At 32.9% G+C, this 24,747-nt stretch overlaps 1 protein-coding gene and 1 non-coding gene across 2 annotated transcripts; one reads left to right on the top strand and one right to left on the bottom strand.

Moving 5' to 3' along the window:
• The first annotated feature begins 13,527 nt into the window (after positions 1-13,527).
• On the top strand, positions 13,528-13,601 carry TRNAV-AAC (transfer RNA valine (anticodon AAC)). The gene has a single exon. It is a non-coding gene; the product is annotated as a tRNA-Val (tRNA).
• Positions 13,602-14,786: 1,185 nt separating this feature from the next.
• On the bottom strand, positions 14,787-16,898 carry LOC142620950 (putative indole-3-pyruvate monooxygenase YUCCA5). Its single transcript, XM_075794272.1, has 3 exons — positions 16,074-16,898; positions 15,583-15,954; positions 14,787-15,293 (listed from the first exon to the last, which is right to left on the bottom strand). The coding sequence occupies exons 1-3, from the start codon at positions 16,719-16,721 to the stop codon at positions 15,069-15,071; spliced, it is 1,245 nt and encodes a 414-aa protein (XP_075650387.1). The 5' UTR covers positions 16,722-16,898; the 3' UTR covers positions 14,787-15,068.
• Positions 16,899-24,747: the final 7,849 nt, after the last annotated feature.

The following is a 24,747-nucleotide window of genomic DNA, read 5'->3' as shown; positions in this document are numbered from 1 at the left end:
TGCTTCTTTGCATTCCAAGAGATTAAAGGACCAAGAAAAACTGCAAAGCCAGTAGTAGACCTTCTATCATCAACATCCCCTACCCAATCAGAGTCACAAAATGCATTTAGAATCAAAGAACCCTTGCCAAAGTAGAGACCACGATGAAGTGAGCCTTTGAGATATCTTAACACTCGCTTGGCTACTGACCAATGAATAATAGTAGGAGAGTGCATAAACTGAAGAAAATATTGTAATTGGAAGTGGCAGCTTACATCGCACATTTTGTATTCATATTCAAATAAACAGAGATTGTTGATAAGTTACAACTCTAAGTTACAATTGAAAGATAATTACAGCCTAACTACATTCTGCAAAGTCTATCACTAAGTGAAGATAACTTCAGCACTTCTTCAAGAGATTGAGTCACTAGCAAACTCATCTTTATCCTTAACACTATTAACACGCACAGCTACCAATATAACAAGTTGCCTCAGACCTTGTATAGGGTTCCAAACCTGCCCTTCTTCAAATATATCCCATAAAAAAAAGGGGTAGGAACTTCAAAGCTTTTGACTAAGAAGTGCAAAAACTTTGAGAAAGAAGCGTCTTATATTCTAATATTAGTAAAGGTGCCTTAGCTTGAGTTTTCAAACATTATTCAGTAAAAGCATAATAACATTGTCATGTAGAATCTTGTGCACTTGTGAAACTCTTAACTGCCTAATTTTAGTTTAATTTTAGTGTGTATAATCTTCATATTGATCTATATACATTAGTCATATAAAAATATTCACGTACAAGTTTTACACTCCTTGGGAACCCATGCTTTAGTATTGGAATTTGTTACAACTCATGGAATTTAGACTAAAAATGCATACTTGCCCACTAGGTCAAAAGGCAAGCAAAGGGGCCGGTTTGTGTCTAAGTACTATAAGGGTTTAATAATGGTAACCCTTAAAAAAATAAAAATAAAAATCCAAAGCCAACCCTTACGAAATTGATAGACATTGCTTGTGATACTTTAATTGGCTTTTACTTGGTGTAGGAATTCATACATCATGAATTTGCTTTTGGCGATCTAACATAATATCAAATACATTCCATTCGAGAGGACTAATCAAACTGAGCAATCTTCATGTGCACATGAGTGTGGAAAAGTTACCATGGGCTACCAATAGAATTAGAAAACATCTGAGTACTTATTGGTAGTATGTTTGATAAAATAAAGATTGCTGCTACCAATATGATTAGACAATTCTTGCTCCAATACAACTACATGCAAACTTTCAAGTGGTTGACATACAAAACTATTGCAAAGACTATAAATTGGAAAATAGCAATTAATCTATGCTCAAGAATTCCCAATAAATTAGGATGCATGGGAAAATATATATCAAATTTAAAGAAATGTTCACCAACATGGAACCAAGAAAACCAACCCTCAGTCTCACTTGTTCTGATCACTAAATTTAGACCGTAGATTTGTTGATGTTTGAAGCCAACACAAGCCGTTTACTTTTGATGTTGGAGGAGAAACAGTGCACAAGAATACTCGATCAAGAATGCTGAAAGTTCAATACTTGAAGTATCAAAAGCAGGAATCGCAATATCTCTGTCTTTTGTAAAGAATGGGAATGCTAGAAAGAGAGAAAAAGGAAGACAAGTAAATAAAGATAATGGCACAAAAGTAAAGGAAACCATAACCATTTTTTAAAAAAAAATTGACAATTATTAAACTTAGATAAATTAAAAGTTGAACACAAGAAAGCAATTTTACTTACTGGAAAATACTGAAAATTTAATATCTTGTCTAAAATATAATTTAGCTCATGCCAAGAGGTTTTTGCATACTACCGTTTAAAACGATTCAGGACCTAAAAGCATAGAATGTTACCACTATAACAATTAACTTGTATAGTAGAATTCTAGCCTAAGGTACCTCCTCTTTAGCATTAACTATCCGTTTCTCCAATCCTACAAGACCAGATTTATATTCCCCATTTGAAAATGTGCAACATTCACATTGCAGCAGAAGACTACCCAGACCATACCCCTATAGACTTCGCATTTTGTACCCTTTACGACTCGGGTCCCATTCCCTAATGATGCTGAATTCTAAGATCCAAGGTTCGTTTTTGGCCCAATCAGATGTTAAATTGACTTGAGAAATGTTAAAATAAAAAGTATAACTTTTAATGAGTAAGTATATCTATTTTTGGAAAAGTAAGGCCAAGGAAACTCTCGCTATGCTCACACAAGCACGATCCTGTGCACGCGTAGCGAATTCCAGAAACTAAATAAGATAAGTTTTCTACACTAATGTTGAGGTTATAATTGAATCCCACATCATCTGAGAGTCGTTCCAAACCCTTATTTTCACACTATAAGTAACTTTACATAATATATTTTCAAAATACACAAAATTCCCATGGGAAAACACTAAGATTCATCCTCAAGTCAATTTTCTTTTGATTACGGCATTTTCTGGCCTTGATTTTTGAGTTTAAGATTACTAATTACTCTTTTATTAAATTGTGAATAGATTTGACTAAGAGGGAACGGTAAAAAATCAAGCTTTAAAAGCTTTTGTTTGAGCTATCTAGTCTAAACTTTTCTTTTCTTTTCTTTTCCTTTTTGCACTTTAATCTTTCTGTTTGCTTTATTTTCTTGTTGTAATATGTATTATTGTTTATGTAATCTAAGTTTATGTTTTTGTATGTTTAGAAAGCATTTTAGGATGTTAGATTTAGCATTTTAAGTCTTTGTTGTGGTTCTAGGCAGAAACCCACATGCGCATAATCTTGCCTATGCACGCAAGCTTGATTATGCTCACGCAAGGTTGTTCATGCATACGTATGAACTAGCCCAGAAACCCTAATTTTATTTCATCTTTTTTCTGCTTCTGTTTTCACATGTAATACTTCTGTTTGGGCTCTTTCCCATGTTTTTATATTCTTAAGCTTCTGTTTCACATGTGTAATTGACTATTTACTTTCACGTGTTAGAATTAGGATTTATCTTGTGTTGTCTTATTTGATGCCATAAACATGCATTCACATGCTTATGTATAATGTCATAGGTGCTGAGTTGCTGTAAGGTAAGTGCGGTAACCCATGCATTATTATGAACATGCATTTTTTGTGTTGTTTGATGCTTGATTTCATGCTTAAGAGTTTGAAATACATGTTATGACCTATGCTTGATTACCATGCCCTTTTATTGGCTTGTCTTTGTTGCTACCTTGTTTGGGATGTTATGCCATGATTAGATAAATGCTAGGATGAGGTGACATGTATGCTAGATGTATGTTAGGATCTATGATGTGATGAGATGCATGATTAGATGAATGTTAGGCTTTGGTTGACAAGCATGTTAGATGTATGGTTAGAGACGATTGATGCGATGTTGTGTGTTTAGATGCATGTTAGCGTGTGTGTGAGTTAGATAACAATATTGAATGTGTCTTTAATAGGGTTAAGACATAAGACACAATAAGAGGAAGTCAACCTTAGGATTGAGCAATTTTGAGTGCCTAACACCTTTCCAAGACCGTACCTTAACTCCGAACCCATATCTCTCGTAGTAAGATCAATGGTCTTTTCTCGAGAGAACACTATATATATGGTTTCTAAACCATTACAAAAACTAGATGGCGACTTCCATTTTCGTTCTGTCCACAACCCCCCAAAAAAATCTTCACTCAAAAGTTCTTTTCTTTTAAATCACATTGTTGCCTTGAGTAATTCTTTATCTGTGTTACAATTTTTTTTTATAACCCTTTTTCTGTGTTACAAGATTCAACCTCCTGTTGTGCCTTTTGTGTTAAACTTTCAAATGAACATTATTGAACTCTTTGAACCCTTGAAAGCTAAGGTTGAAATACCTTATTGGACTCTACCTAAAAGCTTCTTGCTTAACAGTTGTTCATTTTTGGGTTAATTGGAGTTCCATTAAAAGAACCTAAAGCATTACCAAGCACTTACATCAGCCATTTAGTAGTTCTTAATAATACAAGTCTAATCGTAATAAGTTCTTTAAAAAAATCACTACAGCTTTTATTATATGTTGTAATTTTCATGTATTTCTTCATAATGTCTGAAAAATCATATGGATTTTCGAACAACTTATGCTTTTCTTATATTTTTTAAACTCATACAGTAAAAGAAGCCAATTATTGCAGTGGAGATTAAAGCACAGTGTTTAAGCTTGGACCCTATAAAGCCTTAGAACGTAATGGAAATTCCAGCTTTCTTCTACTAGGAATTTTGGAATATTGTCAAGAAATTCCAACTATGTGCTAGCCTTCTCCCATTTAGGTTCACTTCTTAAAACCCTTAACCATACTTTCAACACTTTTATTATTTACTAAATGCCCAATCCCTGATGATGTTTCAAATTTTAGACCTATAAGCCTGTGCAACGTCATAAATAAAATCATATACAAACTTCTTGTTAATAGACTCAAACCTCTCATGAATGCTCTTATTTCTCCATACCAAAATGCTTTTATACAAGGCAGACTCATTACAGACAATATCCTAATTGCTCATTAATTTTTTGACTATTTGACTAAGTTGAAAGGAATGAAGAATAATTTTGGTGCCTTAAAGATTGAGATGAGCAATGGTTAACTGGATGCTTAACTGTGTTTCCACTATTAGTTATGCTTTGCTTGTCAATGGTAGCCCTACTAATTCTTTCAAACCTTCTAGAGGATTGAGGTCAGGTGATCCGTTATCACCCTACCTTTTCCTTTTCTGTGCTAACATCCTTTCCTTAGCATTACTGCAAGCTGAGAACGAGAAACTTATCGAGGGAGTTAAAGTTGGAAAGCAAGGTTGTTCATTCATTCATCTACTCTTTGCAGCTGCCTCTATCCTCTTTTTTCATAATGATCATTCCTCTCGTGATAATATCAGAAAGACTGTAGAGTGGTATTGCAAAATCTCAAGTCAAAGTATTAATCATCAAAAATCTGAGTTGTTTTGCTCTCCCAATCTAACTAAGGAGGAAAAAAAACTCCTTCGATCAATGCTTACAAGTCAACTTAGTGCAAAAACCGAGCAAATACTTGGGAGTCAACTTTAAACTCAGAGGAAAAAGGATTTCCAAGATCTTGTTGAGAGGCTACAAAATAAATTACAAGGATGGAAGGATAATAATAAATGGAGTTGCAATTTCTTTATGAGCTCCCATATATTAATTGAGCTCCCGTACAATTATTATGGAAATCAAGGCTGTTCATTCATTCATCTGCTCTTTGCAGATGACTCTCTTCTCTTTTTTCTTAATGATCATTCCTCTCATGATAATATCAGAAAGACTGTAGAATGGTACTGCAAAATCTCAGGTCAAAGTATTAATCATAAAAAATATGAGTTGTTTTGCTCTCCCAATCTGACTGAGGAGGAAAAAAATTCCTTAGATCATTGCTTACAATAGATAAATATTCAATGCATAATCCCATAAAGTTAATAAATAGTATTGTAATTCATAATCATATTTTCATTTATTATATAAAAAATCACAAAATTTAATGTATATAATATCTGTTGTACCAAAATTTTAAAAAAATACATTTTTTTTCTCAAGAATTCAAAGGTAAGTTAGTGAAAATATTAATTTTTTAATACAAATTATGTATAATATTTTGTATATTATTAAAAAGTATATATAATTTGAAAATTATTTTTTTAGTTTTAAACAACTTTTTCAAACCTAATTTTTTCTAGCATACAATCAAAAACACCAAGAAAAATATCTAAAAAGAAATTAATAAAACTCAACAAAACTACAATATGCATAAATTAATAAAAAGAAGTAATACTGTCAGAATCTAATGTTACACCTAATCCAACATGTGAAAAATGGATAGCTAGATACATAATTTTAAGAACAAAATTAAATATGTTTTCTTAAAAGTCTCAAAGAATATACAAATAAGGTAAGGAAGATGAAGAACAATATAAAATATTCATAAAACACTTAAAGCAATTACTCAAACATCTAAGAATATCATATAACAAAGACATAACAATTCAGTATTAATTTATTAAACAAAATATTTACAAATAATGAAAGTAAACTCCATAAAGATCATTATCTTCAACAACACTAACTTTTCTTCAATAGCTTGTCCAGACTATTTTGTTGTTTTTTAATTAAAAATTAAAACTTGAAAACAACACAAAATTTGACATATTATAATATGATATTACCCAAATAAGATCAACAACAAACTTCATTCATTTAAAGTATTTATTGTTGTAAAGAAAATGATAAAAAAAAATATTTGCTTCAAGGAACGCATATGAATTAGTCAATAATATTCATTAATTAAGGTAGAGATGCAAGAAAAATAAAAAATTTCATCAAAAAAATAAAAAATAAAATTGAGAGAGAGAGAGAGAGAGAGAGAGAGAAAGAGAGAGAGAGAGAAAGAGAGAGAGAGAGAAATAACCTTTTGTGTATGAGAAAAATATGCAAAGAATGGGAGAGAGTAGCAAATTTATAGTAAGAGTTTGGGAATAAGAAGAGTCAAAATACAAGCAGACAAATGGGCAAAATAATATTTCAAGTTAAAAACGCCCAAGAGAACATATATAAACAACATTTTTGTTTTGATTTTTCATTGATTTATTATTTAGTTATAACATCAAAATTAAAGTAGATAAATATGTAAAGTTAAAACCTCCTAAAATGAATTTGTGAAATCAATATTATTTTATATTTAATATTGTAAAAAAATTAGAGGTAAAAATAAATATAAAAAACACTAATGGTGTGGTCAATAACGTGGCAGATGGGGTGACTTAATAGGAACGTAGCAACAATAAATGTTACACTTCAGCTTTTATATATATATATATATATATATATATGCCCTAAGATACTCTGATCTACCCACAGCTTTTTGGCATAAAAAGAGACACGGGGTAGCTCTCCCATATATCAAAGATTTCAGTGAAAATGATATCCCTACCAAAGCTCGACCTATCCAAATGAACCAGGAACTCATGGATACTTGCAAGGCAGAAATAGAAGACCTCCTTAAGAAAAGAATCATCAGGAAATCCAAATCACCATGGTCTTGTCCAGCCTTTTATGTCTAGAAAAATGCTGAGATAGAAAGAGGTGTCCCTAGGTTGGTTATCAATTACAAGCCCCTTAACAAAGTCTTAAAATGGGTAAGGTACCCGATTCCCAACAAGAAAGACTTAGTCAATAGGCTTAGTAGAGCAGTGGTTTTCAGCAAGTTTGACATGAATAGTGGTTTTTGGCAAATACAAATCAGAGAGCCTGATAGGTATAAGACAGCCTTCACCACACCCTTTGGACATTACGAATGGAATGTAATGCCCTTTGGCCTCAAGAATGCACCTTCTGAATTCCAAAATATCATGTATGAGATTTTCAATTCATTCTCCAGTCATGCAATTGTATACATCGATGATGTACTCATCTTTTCAGAATCTTTGGAACAACATCAGAAACACCTAAGAGCATTCCTCCATACTATCAAGCTCAATGGTCTTGTTGTTTCAGCCCCCAAGATCAAACTTTTCCAAACTAGAGTTCGTTTCTTAGGTTTTGATATTCACTATGGTGTAATAAAACTCATAGATAGACCTATCCAGTTTGCGGATAAGTTTCCAAATGAAATCATAGATAAAACCCAGCTTCAAAGATTTCTAGGATCTTTCAACTATATCTCCGATTTCTATCAAAATCTCAGACAGCAATGCAAACTTCTTTTTGATAGGCTTCGAACCAATCCGTCCCCTTGGACTCCAGCCCATACCACAGTGGTCCAACATATCAAGCAATATGTCAAGACCCTTCGTTGCTTAGGAATTCCCTCAGTCAATTCCTTAAAGATTGTCCAGACAGATGCCTCTAACATAGGGTATGGTGGCATCCTCCTCCAGCGTGTTAGTCCTAATTCTCCTGAACAGATAGTCTATTCTCATTCAGGAATATGGACTCCCACTCAGATTAATTATAGCACTATTAAGAAAGAAATACTATCTATAGTACTATGCATTTCAAAATTTCAAAGTGATCTTTTGAATCAAAAGTTTTTGATCAGGATTGATTGTAAATCTACAAAACATGTTTTAGTAGCCTGATGCTAAATCTGACCGTCACAATAAATCTGACCCTTTCCCTTATTCCTGCCTACATATATGGGATTTTTTAAAAGGTGAACATCCTTCTTAGTAGCCTGATGCCGCATAAGGTTAGAGAGTTTGGCGATAATAGCTCCTTTGCATCCCAAAGTGTGCTGCTCTCCAAGGTGTGCAACTTTTAAAAAATATATATATGTATGGTCTAATCCAATCAAACAAATATGTATGATAATAATCAAATAGAATTTGATTCCAAGCATTAGATCTCCCAATGAATTGAGTTAGAGACACAAGTAAAAAAATTATCAAATGATTCAAGGAAATATTTAGATCTATACTGAATTGGTAAGTCGATCTATGTATCAATCAAATGAATTTCATTATGATGTGGATCAATTCAATTAAGGTCATGGCACATTCTCTTACCTTGAGGCAGATACCTTGAAGTCTCAAAGCTTGTAGTGGAATTATCTACTATTCTTGGCCTATCCCTAGATCAAAGGATGACAGTTTCATTACTTAGTATGTGTTCTATCTCATAAGGAGTGTTCATTTCACAACTCATCTATCAACTCTCATAGACTTCCATTCCTTCTTATTCTTTACCCTAACTAGGAGTCCCTGTAATCATCCCCCAAAACAATAAACAAGCAGTCATCTAATTACAAATCAAACATCATACATGCAAATTTTCAGCTCAATCCATTCACCATAGAGTCAGGTGTCCATTTCTTATTGACTCCCTATTCCAGTAGCATATACTTCAATTACAAAATTTAAATGGGCTATCAAATCATATCCAATTTTCATTCCAATTTACAGAGTTAATCCTATGGATGTCTAGTTCTTTCCATTGCAGTTTCAGACACAAATAATAAAGACATGATTTATTAAAAATCATATAAACCAGCATGCTCAAATATGCCCTAAAAGAATTTCAGTCAACTTGGAAATTACACTATTATTTCTATATTCATCCAGTTGCTGTTAGACCAATTCCATTACAACCATATGTGTATCAAATTTCATAGGAACTTACCCTAGCATCCAACTTCAAAGAACATAATTTAATCCAACAATTTCATGTCGTAAACACAGATACTGTAACAGTGGCAGTTTTAACACATTCATACATAAATTCATAAAATTATTGCAAATGACCTTAATTTCGTGTGGGAATTTTCATACATAATTCTAGTTTTGCTCAAATTGTTAATCACATAAAGTAGCTTTTTAATTTATATATATTTTTTAAATCTTATCTTAGTTCATCTCTCATAATTTGTCACTTTTTCTTTGCAATGTCTTTATTAGCTAGTATGCTAGTTATTTGTTTAATTTTCTATAATTTGGTTATCATTTGAACATATTATACATGTTTATTATAACATTCTTTCTTTGGCTTAATAAATACTTTGACAAGCATGGGGAGAGATTGAAGTGACTAATTAGACATCTACTAAACGGAGGAGAGCTTGTGCTTTCATGAGTTTGTTATGGTTTATTGATTTACCTCATATTTAGGTTATTCTTTTTTCTTGTTTTTGGTAGGTAGGTTGCTATTTTTAATATCTCAAATCTGTTCATTTTATGTATGGGCTACTATATGCTACTTAATGTGTCCTTTTATAAAATTCTTGCACAAGACTAGATATTATTTTTTGGAGATGAGAAAGAAATCACAATATTTATCAAGTGATATTATCAACTCTGGCAAATATATATATATATATATATATATATATATATATATATATATATATGGATACCGAGCTCACAAGCAATCATGCAAAGATATTTTTTACCCTTATGTCGCTGTTTATGTTTTACTTCATTAAAATAAATAGATAAAAATAAAAATGAAAATTCATTGGAAACCTAATTGGGATATTGATGTGAAGGTAGGAAAAAAGATTCTCAAACAATTCAGTGTACCCATTCCAATTCCTCTACGTTAAATGTTTAAGTTCAAAAGAAAATTTGATAATTTTGTACTTTCATGTCAAGTATAAAATTCAAGAATTTTAGCAAATTTTTTCCAATTTGCACCACCAATTTGTTTTGTTGTAGGCATGACTAATTCAGGATAATCCATACTCTGATATTTCCAAAATTACAACGTGTTTCTTTTCTTTCATGTGATGATCAGTTAATATGTTGACTGCCTAGAATAAAAACTAGCATGACATCATTGTGCTTCAACGAATATTGGGCTAAACAACTGAAAACATTTTCTACCTAAATATAAATTTCTCAAATCATAGCATCAAAGATTCGCTTCATACTTTTACTTTCTTCAAATGCTCTGCATAATAATATTAAGTTCTTTCTCTTTAAAATAAAACCTTTGAGCACTAAAGGATGCATTTTATCCCTGCATTGCTTGTGTATTCCCCATAAATAGCTGCAAATCAGAAATGAATGCAAATTGTTTTATGGTTTCACCTACTTGTTGATTCTATTCAAAATCTGAAATTAAATAATTTGGTCTGGGATCTAGTTGCACTAGCTTTCTATGTGTTAATGTCATGTTCTGCTTGCAGCCTGACTCGTGATCTGATTAAGTCAGTCCAACATTGGACAAGATAAAACATGATGGTCTAACAACTAGGCATGCCAGGTTAGAGGTTGCAGCCTGGGTTGAGGAGGTTTGAGTTTGTCTGTGGAACATGGTCATGAGGAAGTGAAGGAGAGAACCCTACTTTTGTTATTTTTGGCAGATGTTATAGTCAATATTTAATTTTAACCTGTGAAGTAGAGTAAGCTGACACTCTAGTCAATATCCTAGTCATATAATTAAGGTTCTGCAGTTATTCATCATCAGAATGATAAGGAATTATTTGGGGACAGCAAAGTGTATAGTTTGAGGTTAAGAAAAGCAATGCATATGCAGTAAGAACATACTCTTTCACTAGAGCTAATGATTCTGCAAATAGTTGACAGTAGGTATGAAACATTTGGATCTTCCGTTAATGATAAGGGAATCCTGTCACCAAAGAAACAAGAATGCAGACTTTTGCCTAATTAGGATTGTTTTCAGCATGTTCAAGTTGGAAATGTACCACCAAAATCATCAAACCAGACAATTGAAATGTACTTCAAAGTACTAAAAAGAGTACAGCACAACTTAATAAAGATGATGTACAGATATTTAAACATGATTTCGATTTCTCATATCTTAAATCTCAGGCATTGCATCGGATTTGAATTATTGTTAGGATTAAAATCCATCAATATTTTCTCCTATATAAAAATACGAATTGTAAGGATAGTCCTTAGAGGTCCACCCACCTGAATTAGTCGACAAAACCATGTGAAGAAACATATGCTAATTTGCAGAGAGTACAAGGGTAGTGAAAGTGAAAATCAGAAAATGGGCCCTTTTGTGATGGGATTATGGAAGAGAAAATGGTGGCCATCCCATGTGTTATTTTACTGTTTTCTCACTGAAATGTTTCTATTTTGATTGGACACAAACTGAAGCTGTTAATGCAGTCAGACTCACGTTGAGGAAAACTGAGTTGCTTTTGATTTGAGGTTCATGTGGTAATGCAGAAAAATAGATGGGCCATTGAGTTGAAAAGCCTGTAATTTCACAATCAGTGCCATGGGGACTCACGCCATGTGGGCTGTTTTCTAAGCTCTATTTTGGAATTGGGAAGGTAAAGACTAAGAACTAGTCCTTATGGCGGCTCTGGTTCAACTTTGGGGTAAATTGACAGTGTTTCTGGGCTTCATTTCTTGTACTTGTAACTTGTGTTTTTTCCTCTACGGGGTAGTAGTGGTACGCTTTCAACAATAATTTGCAATTCTAATCAGCAAATGCAAAACGTAATTGTTAGGAATCCATTACACCAACTCTACCCGTGGCTATACAAAAAAAATTATAAGCAGTCCATTACATCAACCTTATCTTTGGTTATGTCATTTGATTATATTCATGCAGTATAACGAGTAGCCCGTGGCAAAGATTTGTGACTTCGTTCCTTTGTCCACTTTATTTCCTCTATAGATTTTGATAGATCATAGATGTATTTTACACCTATGAGGCCAAGTTTCATTTTCATTTATAATTTCTCTAATCTCACTCTATGGTGACAATAATCAAGATAAAATTATTTAAGTTTTATACAAAGTTTCCTAAGATTTTCCAATAATTTTAGTCACACTAGTAAATCAATAGCAGCATCCGTTTAATTTTAGGATAAGTAACTGCACACCTTCATGTCTTGTTTGTTACCATTTAAGTTAGTTCGAGTTAGATCAATTGACTAAGTCTTTTGTTGTTGAATAAAATACCTAAATTTGAATTCAAATCTAATTGGTGTCTTAGCCTAATGATTAAGAACAATCATCATGGAATGAATGTGTCACAATTGATTTAAATCTAATCATATGAAAAAAAAAAAAAAAAAACAAAACTCAGAAGATTTGCTGTATAAGTTCATAAATGTCGTTCCCATAGAAAAAAGAAAATATTTTTGATTGGTATGACAGTGTTTGGTTTTATTTTGGAATTATCTGAACCCCCAAAAGAGAACCCCCTCTTGTATTTGTATGAATGATTGATTTAATCATAACTCACGATGGATGTTTTTCCTCCCTAGATAGAGAACGCCAGAACGGTGTAGATTGTAGAATGAGCTGTGTGATGAGTCATGGAGAATGGAAACTTGGATTTCTCTTTCGCTTAAGAACAAAATTTAAAGTCTTGACTTATCATATATGGTTTTTTGTGGCTATATGGAGTTCGGGAACTCTTGTCAATTGCTATGAAAAGTACTTAGTACTTACTACCTCGGCTACACTTTTTCTATGTTTGAAGGGCATAATACCAAGTTGCCTCTATATTCTATAATCTATATTGTGACTGCAATCAAAGCCTTGGCGGGAAAACCCTTCCCCAACCCATGTGTCACAAATTAATTTGCTTCCATTGGATGTTACAAACATGGAATTGGAAAGGAAATTGTTGACACTAACTTCCCTTTTCCATCAGTCTATCAGAAAAAAATAATCATTTTATTTTTTATTCACCCCCATGACATATTCCTAGTTTCGCCACTACTAACCCCCTTAGAAAAAAATTTCTGAAGCTGCCAATATTTGTGATGATGTCTCTAAATAATATAAATATGGTCCTTTTAGATCAATGAATGCTATATTGATGACTTTCTTAACTTTTTTTAAACTTTATTTCAAAAGTCAATTTTCATTTTTCACTAAATTTAAAAATAAAAAAAGTAGTTTTAGAAAATCAAACCATTTTATTTAAATTATATTCTAAAAAAATTCCATTTCTCTCATTCTTTTCATGATTAAAATATGGGAACAACATAATTCAGACATCCAATTTAGCATGAAAACCCCATTCTGCAATGTACTTATAAAGAGTATCGAGCTGAGAGTGCAACATGGTGTCGTGGTGTAGTTGGTTATCACGTCAGTCTAACACACTGAAGGTCTCCGGTTCGAACCCGGGCGACGCCAATTATGTAAAACATAGCAATCTTCATTTGAATTTTTTTTATTCATGTAATTTTTGTCTGGCCTTGCTCTTTTCCCTGTGCACCAGGTTTAAGATTTCTAATAGAAGAGTAGAGCTACTTCTATCACCTAAAACCAAACATATATGAAGTCATCAATAAACAAAAGTATTAACATTCCAAGTTCTTCTCAACTTTACATCATGCTTTCCAGAGAAGATTTAACTACTATATTTTCATTGAGTTTCTGTGTGGCGCAAACCATGTGCAAACCAACAGAGGCTTTGTAAACCTATTATATATGTTATTTTTGTGAGTTGGTCAAACTCAAGATAATAATTTTAAAGAGAATAGTGATGTGTAGCCGTATTGGAAAATGGTTAAGTTATCTTCCGAGAGAGAGAGAGAGAGAGAGAGGGGGGGGGGGGGGGATGGTGGTGGGTGTTGGATTCCCATTGTAATGCATGGGACCTACTCATCTGATGATTGATGATTATTGTCAAGTTGCAATCTCAAACATTGAATCTATGGGCCTTTCTTTGATAAAACCTTGATGCAGAAATAAAGTCAATAGTTTATTAAGATCTCTCAAGAACCATTTAAAAATATCAGGAGTTTATAGCTCAACTTATATCTCGTGGTGTTTCAAACGTAAACATTCTAGATTTAAATTTCTCATACTCTAACTATTGAAGTATATAAAATAAAATAATAAAAAAATAGATAATTCAACTGATTTTAATTCTCAAGAGTTCAAATTCCCCTTCTTCTAACTATTGAATTATCTTTTTTACTATGGTGTAAAAATGGTGTTAACCAGTCTATTATTAAGGCTTGCTTGAATGGAAATTAGAATAGAGATACAAGTACCACATTTGAAACATAAAAATCAAATTGATCAACAGGGCATCGGTCAAAAAAGGAAACTTTTTGTCATTTATTTAACTTAAATCATTGAATATGTCAATGAGGACAATAGAGTTTAAATTATCAAAAACTTATTCATTGAATATGGTACAAAAATTATATTAAACATGAAAAAGAAGAGAGGAAATTTTCATGTTTGATCTGTCAAGTTCATAGGAAAAGTACAAATAATGTTAACTAGTCTGCTATCAAGGCTTTCTTGAGTTGAAACTAGAATAGAGATGCAACATCTAATAGTGAAAAAAGAAACTTTTGTCATTCAACTTCATTGAATATGGTACACAAACTGTATGAAACTCCAAAAAAAAAACCCAAAAACGGAACAAGAACAAGAACAGCCACATCATCCTCAGTTTACAAAATGCCCAAAACACCTGAAAACTTGGGCCTTTGGAGAGGGCTGTAACTCTGCGCTATCTGTTTCTTTCTTTGTGTTTTTATACAATGTCATTATTTTTTTTTCTTTTTTTTTTCTTTTTTACTCTACAAAAATCTCACTAAACAACTGAGATTCACTGGATGATTAAGTTGAAATATTGAATGTTTAGAACTGGGAAATACATCTTCTATGGCAAGCTGTGGTTCTCTTCTTTTGCTTAGTTTCCTCTCTCCAGACTTGGCCAATATCTTGTGCTATTCTCATGGCATCTAAGGACGCACCAGAGAGCCCTCTCCTTGTGAACCCAACTGCATAAAGTCCACTGTTTCCTTTCCACCCATGTGGGAAAGCTGCTTTTGGAAATCCATTCTTGGAGAAGAACTCATTTTCCTGTACATTAAACCAAAACAAAATTAGCCTATTTGTGCAAACCATCATAATAGGAAGCTTCTAAAACAGTTCTCTTTTTTTTTTTTTTTTAAAAGGATATTTTTGTAAGGTAATAGGACAAATTCAAAACTGGCATAAATGCCAAACTATCAGCTCAGAGTCTGACATTTTTTAGCATGGAAATCAAGTAATCAAACTGTTTATTGTTTTGTTAAAAACCAACTGTCAAAACTGCCTTTCAAACACCCCATAAAAGAAGAGAAACAGAGGAATTAGAACATTTTCTCACCTGAAGCCAAGAAGGGACATTGCTGCGGTATCCAGTAGCAAAAACAACTGAATCAATATCAAGCATCTCGCCATTTACAAGTTCTACTTGGTTGTGTAAGAACCTCTTGACTCCAGGAACAACCTTAATGCCACCAGATTTGATTTTGTCCAATGCACCAATGTCCAGCACAGGAGTCTTCCCCATAGTGTTCTTGAGCTGCATTGGCCCAACTGCAGGCCTTTTCAACCCGTATTTCTCAATGCTTCCAAGCATCAACCACGTAAGAAACAAGAGGAGCTTGTCAACTAGCCAAAGGGGAAGCCATTTCATCATCAAAACCGCCAATTCAAATGTAGATTTCCCAAGTATTTCTCTTGGCAAGACGTGAACCTGTATTGTAAAACAGAACAAACGCCGTTAGAATACTAGTTAAATGATTAAATTCATAATTTTCTTGGAAAAAAGTAGTCCTGAGTTAGCACTATGAGGACTTAAGTAATAGTACTTACCGAGTTACGAAGCACCAAGGATGGTGAGGCATTGTGGTTGCAAAGATCAAGAGAAACTTCCATGCCAGAATTGCCACACCCCACAACAAGTACTTTCTTCCCTTCGTACTTCTTGCCGGACTTGTACTCACTAACGTGCTTGACATCGCCTTTAAACTCAGTTAATCCTTCAATATCAGGCCAGACAACCTCAGCATTCTCGCCTGTGGCCACCACAAGCCAGCGGCAAATGTATTCAGCTTCAGAAGTCTTGACACGCCACAATCCACTAGTCTCATCGTACCTAGCGGACTGAACGCACTCATTGAATCGTGGGTTGATCTCAAAGTGCTTAGCATAGTTCTCCAAATACTCTATGAATTGAATCCTTGTTGGGTATTCAGGGAATTCTTGTGGGAAAGGAAGCTTAGGGAGCTGGCAAAATTGCTTAGGGAGGTGAAGCTTTAGCCTGTCATAGGTGCGGTTTTGCCACAAGGAAGCTATGCAATCAGCTTTTTCAAGGACAACATAGGGAACTCCTTGTTCTCTAAGACAAGCAGCTGTGGCTAGCCCAGACGGGCCAGCACCAACTATGACTGGACCATTAACCCAAATGCATCTACGAGAGAAGAAATCTTCATGATCAGCAAAACCAAAGAAGTTCTCCATGTTTGTTCAAAAGACTAAAAGGTGTCGATTGTGGGAGAAATGTGTTTGTGGCTTGAATAGAACAGAATAGAATAGAGTACAAGGTGTGAATAAGCTAGAAATGTTTTTGTGGACAATCTTGGAAGTGAAAATATGAGAGTTTTTTGTTTTTGAGGTATGAAGTCTTAGGAGCTTTTGTCAGAGAATATGATGTGAATTTTGTTTGTAGGGACTAAGGGGTGTAGAGGGTCATATATATAGGTAACATCCGAAGGGAGAGTCTTAGTCTGAAACTTGCATATCATGAGACTGTGCCTACCTTTAAAATTTTTTAATCATCTAAAAATGTTATTATATTTGGTGCATTAAAATATTAGATCTTACTATATTGTTCTTGTAGCGTATATTTTGGGGAATAAATTTATGATTTTCTTGGGAAAGTATTTTTAGTACCACAAGATGTGAATGGGCTTCTTCTCTAATTTTTTTGTTTTTGTGAAGCTGCTGTGTGTAATAAAATAGGGAATGTTAGGCAATAGCTGCTTCGCCCATGGATGCATGGCAGCTTGATGGTTCTTTTTCATTGAACACTCCAGAAATTTGAGTACATTTTGATGGAATTGATGAGCTGAAAAGATGTATCAACAATATACACATGAGGTAGTGTAAAAGGGTAATTTTATTTTTTAAATTATTATTAAAGTTTTTTTTTTTTATGTGTTTTCTTTTGGGGGGAAATAAAATTGTAGTAAACAGTAAACAGAGAATTAATATAAGAATTAGGAAGCAATGAAAGTGATGGGTCCGTCATCCACATCTGATTTTATTGGCCCACAAAAGCCTGAGCTTTGATCATCTGAGTTAGCACTTAGCAGAGTATGCTGAGTCAGACGCTCCCACGTGGAGTGGATATAGAGCCAAGTTGTAAGGTGGGCCTACATATACCATATATTTTTGGACCCCAACAAAAGCCTGTGTAATAAGCATTGGAAATGTGACTGGAAAGCTGTTGTTTCCGGCCCACAGTCATAGAGCCCATTCTGCCAACCCGTCTTGGTCACCACGCTTGTGCCATGTGTTGGCCCCACACGTAACCAACGTACACATACGTTTACCAATTTCCACAACTATCTTTTAGCAAAAAATTAAAATAAATAAAACATCACTTCCACATCCCCATTAATTTTATTTTCAGCTTAATAAAGCTAACTTCCATACTTATTGTTTAATCAACTGGTAGAGGCATATACTTTAGGTTTTGGGACTTTTTCAACACTTTTGATTGGTTTAAATTAAATAGTATTAAGAATTTTGTAACTCATCCGATGCTCGAGATATTTAAAATTTAAATTTTTGAGTAATAATATGGAAACAATAATAGTTACATAATCATTTCACAACAAACTTTAGGTATCATGTTGTTATTGGTTCTTATCTAAATTCACACCGACGTTATTTTTTTACTTACCATTAACAACTTGCCATCTAGGTTTCATTATAGAATTATTGTAAAACTATTTTGCTTGTAACTTTATTCTTAAATCTCCCTCACAACTATCAAATTATAAAAAATAAAGGTCAAAAAAGGCACACCTAACAGATCAAGCGTGATTAAAAACCCAAATAACCTTGGTAACATCAAAAGATTAATGTTTAAAAGGGTTATTATGGTTGTAGGTACCACATTAATGAAGAATCTAGAGCGCATAAATGTTTTAGGATACAATTTTGTTAGAATTTCACAATAAAACCTGAGTGACAAGTTATTATTAGCTCTCTTCTAGACTAATTATTGTCATCACTTTTTACCTCCTATTAACAACCTTTCATATAAGCTTTGTTGTGAAATTTATGTGCCTGTAGTTTCATTCTAAAATCCCCCTCTCAACTATCAAATTATATAAAAATAATAATAATAATAATGAAGATTAAAAAGTGGCACTCCTAATGGATAATAAAAAATTTAAAAAAAAAAAAAAAAAAAACCAAAGTAACCTTGGTAACATTAGAGGATTAATGTCTAAAAGGGTTGTCAGGGTTGTAGGTACCACTACTTAGCCAAGAATCTAGAGCATGTGAATGTTTAAGGGTATAATTTTGTTAGATTTTTTTTATATATTAAATTTCAATATTTAGTAATGTGTGAACCCTGCATTATATATATATATCAATCTAGAATTACTTTCATCCATGTAGCATGTGAAATGCACCAATAGAATGTTATGTATGGACTTTTTGCTATGATTGGTTGTATGTAAAGCACATATTTCTTTCACATTTGTTATTTGCGAGAGCGGAAAGTACATAATTAGTTAGTATATTATTGAATTAAAGACAAGGCTATACACGAGGATGAGAAAAGAAAGGCATAGGCAAGGAAAAGAAAACGAGTAGTAGTAGTAGTTCTTTGAATCCTATACAGGAGGAATGAGTAATACAGTGCAAAAGTTAGAAGAATATAATGTTCGGTTTGTAAGAAAAAACAGGCAAGGCTACCTCCCTGGAGGTAGATATATGAAATATCCCCAGCAGGAGTAAGTCGGTGCCACAAGTATTTGAATGTAGAATAGAAATTAGTTTTAATTTGACCTAATTGCTATAGGTAGGCATAACGATGGCCCAATTACTATACTAAAATACCCTTTTGTTTTCTTTTCTTTTTTTTTTTTAATATAATTCAATAATTACAACGGTGAGAGAATTTGAACTTTGATGGTCCCATTTGGATTGAGGCAAAGAGAGGGAGAGTGGAGGGAAGTAGGGTAGGCTTAACTAAAAATTAGACTAATTTCTTGCCAACTCTACTCTACGTACTCATCTCCACTCCGCCTCTCTCTACCTCAATTCAAACAAGTCCTGAATATTTCCATTAAAAATACCAAGAAATGTCAACTAGTTCAAATACAAAATTCTTAGCAAACCATCCATATTCTAGAGAAAGCTTACTTAGTGAATAAGTTATCTGTTGTAATTAACTACTCTCTCTGTCTCAATTTGTTTATCCTATTTTAAAATTTTAACTTTTTAAGGAAATATTATTTATTATCTTGTCTGCTATATAAAAATGTATAAGTTTTCAAAACTATCCTTAAATAAATTTATCAAAAATGGTTTTGGAAATAAAGTATAGCATAATAGGAATATTAATAAATTAATGGTTTTCAATTTTAGAAACAAGACAATATTTTAGGACATCTTAAAATAGAATAAATGACAAACAAATTGGAATGGAGTGAGTATAATTTTTTTATTAAACTATATATACGTTTATTCAAAATTGTTCTTACAGGTTGAAAGTTTCAAAAAGGTCCTTATCGTAATTTGATTGATTGAAAAAATTTGCTAGTGTAACAAAAACAAAAATCATAAAATCGAGGTCATTTTGACGACATGAAGGCTAGGATAGTATGATGTATGAACTCATTTTATCAAGTCCGTATTTTTTGTCTATTGGATGACAATTAAGAATTTTTTAAATAATTTTAAAAATATAAGAACCAAAGTATCAAGATTATTTTGAAATACATATCAAAATTTGAAGACCAAATATATAATTAATTAGGCATAACTTTGTTAACGCCAACTAGAGAATTCTAAAGCTAAATGAATTGCATTAGGATTGTCTAGTTTAGTAGTTTTGGAGAATGAATTTGCATATTTTACTACAACAATGCCTTGATTTTCGTTCATGATACGTGGAAGTCTAAGAAGTGAAAGATTAAGAAATGATGTTGCTTTCGGTACATTTTTATATAGAGAACATAGTTTAAAATTTGACACGTGTCATGAAATAGAAAATTAAAGTGGGGTTTTAGCTTTTTGGTTAGTTGATTATGACTGTAATTAATTAGTATGCCTAGGTTTAGGGTTCATTCGTGTGTGATAGAGTTGTGATGTACATATTCACTTTAATTGTGACTGAGTGAAGAGTTTTGAATTGTAAAAGTAAAGACTGTGCCCCACTCACCCACTAGGAGCTCTCGAGTGACAAAACTTATTTTCTTGGGGAAGAAGAGGGAAGCATGTGCATAAAACCTTGAACTCCATATGGGTCTCTCCTTTTCATAAAAAGATTGGAGCTATGAGCTTGGCGTTTCTAAGGTCTTGCATTTTATATTTGCTTTGGAATGAGTAGTATCATCATTTCAACTTTACTCTACTTACCCCATCCCTATTTAAATAAACTAAGCCTCCAAATGCTACACATACAAAGGGATATGAGAGAGAAATTATCTATTGTTGCAGGATTAATAATTGTTAGTGGGTTCCAGTCAGCTCAACTGATAAAATTTTTAATAATTAAAATTCTATAAATAGTACAATCATTAGAAACAGACACCATAAATTGACACTTTATAATAAAAAAAATATATTATTCACCACAATTTCGTACAACTTATTAAAGCAATCGATTATAAGTAGTGGGTAATTATTTTTGCACGAAAGTATCACTTTTCTCTATTATTCCTAATCAACAACATCAAAACTATCGCAAAAATTATAGCACAAAAGTTGTATTCACAAACTTTCTTTGAAATTAAATAGAAAGAATATTTAGTGATATCCATGCATGATATGACAGAGATATATGTGTATCCTTAGCCCCCACCAGCCTTGCAGTGCTCCTGCTCCACAGCCAGCTTGGGAATGGGAACTGTTGTGGAGCCTTTCTACTTTTAGGATGAGATAGAGTTTCTTCTACTTTTTACTTTTTTTTTTCTATATTTCTTTTATAGCAAGATCCTAGGGCTTTCATGGATGCTTTTTTTTTTCTTCTGTGGACGGCGGTACTGGTTAATGAAGAACCAAACGCGTTATTTTTTCACAGAATATTTTTTAGATGGGTAATGGCTAACTAAACTATGCAAAAGTTTTGCAAATTCTATAATTAGTTTGAGTCACGCGTAAACAAAAGTTCAAGAAAAGGTGCAATCATATATATTAGGATATCACTGACTTCTTAATTTGAAGTTGTTTATATAAGCTAGACTTGTACTGGAATGTGGATCCTCAGCTTCCTATTAACTTCACTCAGCAGAAAGTTTAACTCCACGGTATCGGGGAATGGGATTGGCGGTACCACTATAATATGTATAATCATGATAAAGATACAATTATAATATGAGCAATGCTACAAACAAAACAAATTTCTTTACTTTATTTTTTCTGCAACGTTGAAACGATAAATTATGATTACTATAACATTACTTTTATGTTGGTGTGGGTGTATGTTTCAAAAACTTTGTTTATTATTCCTAGTCCTACGTTAGTTTGGAGTGAGCTTCCATTTGTGTTTTTAAGGTATTGCAAGCTTTCAATGATATCTTAAAATAGCGAGCTTAGTGTGTACTTGAGCCTTATACATATCATTAATGCCACCAAGCCCAATTGTGTTGGGTATTGTCGCATCCCATCTCATGTGTGTGTAATCAACCCATTTTCTTTTAAGAAAAATCAAAAGGTTGTTCTCAAACCTCCATGAATGGAAGTGCATCCATATTTTTCTTGATCAATGTAATTACATAAGTTCTTGTGCAATTGACAAATCGCAATTAAGGAAATGTATTAAAAGGTTGTTTCTTAAACCACTATGAGTGGAAGTGTATCCATCACGAAGGTCGATGCTATACTATGATCCTGGAGGACTATTCAACCAAGAAAGCCATTCGCTCAAAGTTCTACTCCAAATCGGGAAATGGGATGGGTGGTGCCACTATAATATATATAATCATGATAATGATACAATTATAATATGAGCAATGCTACAGACAAAACAAATTTCTTTACTTTATTTTTTCTGCAACGTTAAAACGATAAATTATGATTAGTATAACATTACTTTTATGTTAGTGTGGGTGTATGTTTCAAAAACTTTGTTTATTATTGCTAGTCCTACATTAGTTTGGAGTGAGCTTCCATTTGTGTTTTTAAGGTATTGTAAGCTTTCAATGATATCTTAAAATAGCGAGCTTAGTGTGTACTTGAGCCTTATATATATCATTAGTGCCACCAAGCCTAATTGTGTTGGGGTATTGTCGTATCCCGTCCCTCATGTGTGAGTAATCAACCCATTTTCTTTTAAGAAAGATCAAAAGGTTGTCCTTAAACCTCCATGAGTGGAAGTGCATCCATATTTTTCTTGATCAATTACATAAGTTCATGTGCAATTGACAAATTGCGATTAAGGAAACGTATTAAAAGGTTGTTTCTTAAAACTCTATGAAGTGTATCTATCACGAAGGTCGATGCTATACTATGACACTGGAGGGTTGTTCAACCAAGAAAGCCATTCACTCAAAGTTCTACTCCAAATCGGGAAATGGGATGGGTGGTGCCACTATAATATTTATAATCATGATAAAGATACAATTATAATATGAGCAATGCTACAAACAAAACAAATTTCTTTACTTTATTTTTTCTGCAACATTAAAACGATAAATTATGATTAGTATAACATTACTTTTATGTTGGTGTGGGTGTATGTTTCAAAAACTTTGTTTATTATTGCTAGTCCTACATTAGTTTGCAGTGAGCTTCCATTTGTGTTTTTAAGGTATTGTAAGCTTTCAATGATATCTTAAAATAGCGAGCTTAGTGTGTACTTGAGCCTTATACATATCATTAGTGCCACCAAGCCCAATTGTGTTGGGGTACTGTCGTATCCCGTCCCTCATGTGTGAGTAATCAACCCATTTTCTTTTAAGAAAGATCACAAGGTTGTCCTTAAACCTCCATGACTGGAAGTGCATCCATATTTTTCTTGATCAATTACATAAGTTCTTGTGCAATTGACAAATCGCGATTAAGGAAACGTATTAAAAGGTTGTTTCTTAAAACTCTATGAAGTGTATCTATCACGAAGGTCGATGCTATACTATGACACTGGAGGGTTGTTCAACCAAGAAAGTCATTCGCTCAAAGTTCTACTCCAAATAGTACAAATCAACTTTTAATGACAATATTTTTTGTGAGATTCTATAGCATTGTGAAACTGTTCTTAAAATTTTCTTTAATTATTTTCTGTTTTTACTTATTATTCGAGATACTATTTATTGAATTAAAAAATTATTTTTCACTAAAATATTTCCAACATTTCATATGTAAATATTATTGTTATAATATTACTATGGTGGTCTTCTCCTGTTGGCTGCTAAGAACGTACCTCATAGTGAAAAGAGCATAGGAGCAGTAAATTTAGTATATATTAGGAGTGAGTGGAGAGCATGTTCCCAAAGGATAATAAGATGAAGATTAATTGGCTGGAAGTCATAGGTTATACATGTCTATTAGTGCTACTTCAACCCCCCCCCCCCCCACCCACCCTAAAAAATTCTAGCTAGGGCATAATGTGGTTTTATCTAAATAGTCATTTGCTATTACATCATTAATAGTTTCTAATAGAAACAATGTGATAGTATTTTTTTTTTTTTTTCAAAAGTAAAAAAGGTATGGGCAGAAACCAGTAGTGACAACTCTATGTTAACTTACCTATAATAAGAGACTTAAAAAAATTGGAAATTTCCTACTCCATTGGCTTAATATCTCAGTCCCACCCAAAATCCAATAATTACTTCATGGTAGTAGACAGCAATAATATCAAATTGAATCACGCTATCGTCTCCAAATAGTTTAAACTCATATATAATCTACACTACACCAATACCCTAGTCACTGAACCACCATCTTAGTGATAACAATATGGTCTTTTTTTTTTTTTTTTTTTTGGTATGAACTCGATCGATATGGTAGTATATGATTATACTGCGTGCATGGGATGAAATTTATCATTTCATGAACAATTGTTAAACCCATGTATGAGCAATTAATTGTTACAAGTACTGTTTTTCTTGCTTTTATTTTGTTATCAATTATATTTTTGGATAAATATAGATAATACACCCACGTAGTGTACTCGATCTTAAAATATGGAGCTACTGTGTGCTTTATTATGTAACATTTACTTCTCTTGTTGTTAGTTTTTTGAGACATTTTTGTTATGACACATGCATCTACAGGAAAAGAATTAAATCTTTTTTATCCTTTG

This window comes from Castanea sativa, chromosome 12 (assembly GCF_040712315.1).
Source record: "Castanea sativa cultivar Marrone di Chiusa Pesio chromosome 12, ASM4071231v1".
Lineage (NCBI taxonomy): Eukaryota > Viridiplantae > Streptophyta > Magnoliopsida > Fagales > Fagaceae > Castanea > Castanea sativa.
The sequence above is the reverse complement of the archived record's forward strand: the minus strand, read 5'-3'. Positions and strand labels throughout refer to the sequence as shown.

Coding starts and splice junctions, on each gene's coding strand:
- LOC142620950 (XM_075794272.1), bottom strand. CDS start 16,721: ATGGAGAACTTCTTTGGTTTTGCTGATCATGAAGATTTCTTCTCTCGT. Junction 15,955..16,073: donor CCTTGGTGCTTCGTAACTCG/GTAAGTACTATT, acceptor TTTACAATACAG/GTTCACGTCTTGCCAAGAGA. Junction 15,294..15,582: donor ATGTCCCTTCTTGGCTTCAG/GTGAGAAAATGT, acceptor TTTAATGTACAG/GAAAATGAGTTCTTCTCCAA.